The sequence below is a fragment of the Cyprinodon variegatus genome, unplaced genomic scaffold (assembly GCF_000732505.1).
Source record: "Cyprinodon variegatus isolate N-32 unplaced genomic scaffold, C_variegatus-1.0 Scaffold193, whole genome shotgun sequence".
NCBI lineage: Eukaryota > Metazoa > Chordata > Actinopteri > Cyprinodontiformes > Cyprinodontidae > Cyprinodon > Cyprinodon variegatus.
Window position 1 is genome coordinate 525,896 of NW_015150646.1, and position 4,946 is coordinate 530,841.

The following is a 4,946-nucleotide window of genomic DNA, read 5'->3' on the forward strand; positions in this document are numbered from 1 at the left end:
GAACCGAACCGTGGATTTTGTGAACCGTTCCACCCCTAATATACATATACACACACACACACACATCTACATACATACATATACACACATACATGCATACATATATATAAATTGTGTGCAGAATTATTAGGAAAATGAGTATTTCGACCACATCATCCTTTTCATACATGTTGTCCTACTCCAAGCTGTATAGGCTTAAAAGCCAACTACCAGGTGGTGTGCGTCTCTGTAATGACAAGGGATGTGGCCTAATGACATCAACACCCTATATAAGGTGTGCTTAATTATTAGGCAACTTCCTATCCTTTGGCAAAATGGGTCAGAAAAGAGATTTGACAGACTCTGAAAAGTCAAATTTGGAAAAAAGCTGCAAGGAAGCCATTAGCCACCAGTTGTGCCATATTTCAGAGCTGCAACATGTCTGGAGTGCCGAGAACCACAAGGTGCTCAATACTCAGGGACCTGGCCAAGGTAAGGAAAGCCGAAAAAAGGCCACCTTTGAACAAGACACACAAGACAAAAGACAAGCAAGCGGCGCCTCTCCCCCATTGACAGCTGGAGATAGACAAGCAAGGTGGTACTGGCATGGGCTGGTATCACCAAAGATGAGCTTGTGGGACCTTTTCGGGTTGATGATGAAGTCAAAAATAACTCCCAGAACTACTGCCAGTTTCTCTGGAAGACGCCTTCTTCAAACAGTGGTACAAGAAGAAGTCGCCATCATTCAAGAAAAACATGATATTCATGTAGGACAATGCTCCGTCACACACATCAAAATACACCACAGCGTGGCTGGCCAGAGAAAGTCTGAACCTCATGGAGAACCTTTGGTCCTTCATGAAGTGTGAGATCTACAGGGAGGGAAAACAGTCCAACTCTCTGAACAGTGTCTGGGAGGCTGTGGTGGCTGCTGCACGCAATGTGGGTCGCAAACACATCAAGGCACTGACAGAATCTATGGATGGAAGGCGTTTGAGTGTCATGGTGAAGAAAGGCGGATATATTGGTCACTGATCTGTTTTTTGTTTTTGAATGTCGCAAATGTTTATTTCTGAATTTTGAGTCGCTATATTGGTTTACCCGGTGAAATAAACAAGTGAGATAAGTATATATTTGTTTTTTATTATATTGCCTAATAATTCTGCACAGTACTATTCACCTGCATATACATACATCCTCATAAAATGGCCAAATCTAGAAAAAAAAAAAAAACTTACAAAATTATGAAACTTTGATATCAAGGAGTCTTTTGGGTTGATTGAGAACACAATTGTGGCCCAATGATAAAAATAATTATCAAAAATACAACTTCCCTAATACTTGCACACAGTGTACTATATATATATATACTTATCTCATATATGTATATATATGTATGTGTATATATAGAGACAGAAAATGTTGGAAGGAGGTTTTGTAGGTCTAGTTTAGATTATATAACCTTCCATAGAACTTTTGCCTAAACAACTGCTGTGTGTCACCTTTAATAACTGAGTCACGTGACCCGTGAACTTTCCCCCAATTCCACACCGAGGCTGTTATATCATGCATACTTTACAGCTCCTTCAGTCAGTACAAACAGTAACAACCCACAATGCTGATTTATGCAGATATTAAACCAGATAAATATTAAAACTAACATGTTTATTTAAAAAAACCAACATGTTTATCATACCTGAGCAGCTTGACTGGCGTAGAGCCGACCGTTTGGTACAGCGAGTACCACCGCGGCTTGACGCTGGCTTCTTAACGCAAAAAGAAAGAAATATAACACCATGTTTTAGTTTTTAGAGGCATTACAGGCGGAGATCAGAAGCTTAAACGTTGCCAGCAGCGTTTCCTCACCCTGACAGCACTGCAGGATTCCTGAGAATGGATCCGCAAACGGCGGAAGACTGGCTGACCTTACGAAGCAGCATGGTTTATTTTGTTCTGGAAATGATATTTTAATCGAGTAAGACAAAAAGCAAAAGCAAACACTAAATATTAGCTGACATAAAAGAGGTAACAAGGTGCCAACACACAGCTAACAGCGACTGTTTCGTAACTATTACAGGGTGGACTGTAAATACCTCCGTTTAGAATATAGTAAATACGTTTAAACATTCAAGTTTCTTATAAAGGATTATGACAGAGGGACTCTAAATGGAAGAAATTAACTTAATAATTATAAAACTTTATCCTCTGACCGAGTAAAAAGGACCGAATCGCCACTGGATCTGATTTTTCGCCGCTGCTGGTGCTGCCGCTGTTATTCTGGCTTCTTCTGAGGGCTAAAGCGAAAGCTTACATTGGTGTCATTGCACCAGCGCCCCCTAGTGGTCAGTCGGATAAAGGTTCCGGGACAGAATACATATTCAGAGCAACTTTTAAATCATCAATGAGTTATTTTCTCACTTCCAGGGAGCAGTAACCTTCCACTTTATTATAATGATTAAACTATTTTGTTCACAAACTATAATAACTTCACTTGGAAATTTTCTTAAATTATCTTGAAATATATATATATATATATATATATATATAATCAAGTAAATTGACCCAAAACAAAAGCCCCAGATTAAGATCTGATCAATGTGGTCTGATTATCACTTAATAAAATACTTTCTGCTGGTTCTCTATTAAAAAAAACAAAAAAAAACAACTTAAAATTGAAATGTGAAATTGTTCTTCTATTTTGAAAAGCCAAACCAACAGTTGCCACTCTGTTTAATTTAACAAACCTGCAAGAAAATATAAACACAAAAAATCTAAACAGTCAGGCAGTCAGCTAGTATCAAATTTATTCTGAAAGGCACAAACAAATGGTGGTGTTATGTAATCAAACAGCGGCCGAAGCGTTCATGTCTTTCTTTTTGTAATGTCCACTCTTCATTTAGCACCTTGATATTTGGATTACACATGATTTATAAAGTCACGCATACAAAACAAAAAAACAAAAAATCAGGTGAATAATGTGAGTCAGAAAGATAAAAACGAAGGATGAGGAGCTTGGATCACATTAAAGATATACACTGAATGTAATTAAACAGGTACCGCCATTGGCCATTAGCATGTGGTATCACATTCAGAACATCATGGTACCTCTAAGGGGATCAAGAGTAATCAGATGTATTCTCTCGAGTCCCACTGACATGTTTGGACCTTTTCCTTTCACATTAGTGCGTAACGCTTTACATAGGAGCTGTAGGTATCTATATACAGAGACTTTCATTGTCAAACATTTTATGTACCTGGAGTGTTCCATAATGTCTCAAAAAAGTAAGGCACTCATCAATCTGGTGCTACAATGACAGCATACCCCCCCCTTTCCTCCAGCATAAGGTGTACCTGGCGCCCTCTAGTGTCCTGCTGTACTCTGTAGGTCTGTTTCCTGGCTCTGAAGCTACTTGAAGGAGGAGGAAGCAGAACATCAGAGTCTTTCTGAACCATTCAGGCAGCTGTGTGCCTGATATGTACTTGGGGGGATTAAACTCACTGCCACACCTAATCTGATCTCAGCTAGATTTTTAAAATTCTTGCCATTTTCAACCCTGTTTTTACCTAATTTGAAACAAACGCCCTTACTCTGATGGGCATGTGTGAGCTCACTGAGCAGATAATCGTCACATCAAAGGAACCGTACACATGAACTATCACTCAACACAAAAGGAGAGAAGAAGAAAAGTTAAAGAACTACATGACGTCCACAAAGAACTCGCTGGGATTCCCCATGGCCAGGTGGAACGACTGACGGGAAGCGGTCAACTCTGGAGGCACTGAGCCCAGGTCGCGGGTAGGAGGGGCCCCGGGAGGTCCCCCTGGGGTGGAGGAAGGAGGAGGGGGGAGCGCCTGGTGCATGGGGGCAGCCGATAGCTGCTGCGGGTGCTGGAGAGCGTGGGCGGCCATGGCCGGGTGTGGGTGCTGGGGAACCATCATCAGCATCATGGGGTTGTAGGGCAGGATGCCCGGCGGGTAAGGGGACATGTGGGGAGGCTGCGGCATCCGGTGGTGGTGGGAGCGCTGTGACGAGGCGTGGCTGTGCTCGCTCTGGGCCGAGGAGCCGTGGCCCCGCCTCAGGCTGCCGCGGGTGGAATACTCGGATTCGCTGCCGCTGCCGGAGCGGGACTCACCGCCGCCGCCGCCTTCACCAGAGGGGGATTTCTCCCCACCGCCTGCAGTGCTGCCAGGGCCTTTGTTGCTGCGTCGACGCTCGCCCTCGCTTCTGGTCGAGCCGCTGCTTCGGCTCCCTGAAAGAAGGAAAAATCATCAATAAAAAAATAATAAAAAAGGTCAAAATAGCCAGAAGTGGTGCATACCCAATTAAAGCAAACAGAAAAATGACTTTTTTGATGCTTTTACTAAAAAACAAGGAATCAGTGAAAATTATTTGGTTGGTTAAAAAAATAAGATTTAGATAAATGTATTCAAATTTAAAATGGGACTTTTAAATGTTGCTACTTTATTTAAAGCTGAATTTATTTTGGAAACAATCCTGGCTGCTAATAAGGGTGTGCTGCATGTTATGATAAAAACATGTTTAGGTTCTGTACGAAACATTCAGTGCATGTTTACACCTGGATGTGAAATCTGGCTCCAACACAGAAGCAGCAGAACACGACTTTAGAGCTAAAAATCCGATTTAGTTAGAAACTGGCTGTTTATCTTTTGACATTGAGGTCAATTCACCACTGTTCAAAACAGGAAAGACAACAGAATATTTTCTAGAAAGATTTTTTAACCACTAATATAAGTGATTAAACGTTATTTTGACAAACTGAACGCAAACTTCCGAATCAACCGGCTCGTAATGCTTGTTTGCATGTTTTATTATTGTCTGAAGTTCTAGACATCAATAAATATTAAAGTGAAGCTAGATTGTGATTTGGCAGCAAGATCACCTGGGGTTCGTTTCATGAAGCAGGTTTAACTAGTTAAGATTAAAATCTGCAACTCTAAATTGATCT

General features: G+C 41.3%; 2 protein-coding genes across 3 annotated transcripts in view; both read right to left on the reverse strand.

Moving 5' to 3' along the window:
- The window catches only part of acadvl (acyl-CoA dehydrogenase, very long chain), a 22,976-nt gene extending 20,698 nt beyond the window's left edge, over positions 1 to 2,278 (reverse strand). Inside the window, exons 1-3 of one of the 2 annotated variants that reach the window (XM_015379531.1) lie at positions 2,190 to 2,278; positions 1,846 to 1,932; positions 1,676 to 1,745 (exon numbers count right to left, since the gene is read on the reverse strand). In XM_015379531.1, the coding sequence (XP_015235017.1) occupies positions 1,676 to 1,745; positions 1,846 to 1,919 (144 nt within the window). In that variant the 5' untranslated portion in view covers positions 1,920 to 1,932; positions 2,190 to 2,278. The remainder of the gene's footprint in view (positions 1 to 1,675; positions 1,746 to 1,845; positions 1,933 to 2,189) is intronic. The other variant, XM_015379532.1, reaches the window with a different exon arrangement.
- A 1,264-nt stretch (positions 2,279 to 3,542) lies between these two features.
- The window catches only part of dvl2 (dishevelled segment polarity protein 2), a 29,047-nt gene continuing 27,643 nt past the window's right edge, over positions 3,543 to 4,946 (reverse strand). The window contains exon 15 of the mRNA XM_015379524.1: positions 3,543 to 4,229. Coding sequence (XP_015235010.1) covers positions 3,676 to 4,229 — 554 coding nt within the window. The 3' untranslated portion in view covers positions 3,543 to 3,675. The remainder of the gene's footprint in view (positions 4,230 to 4,946) is intronic.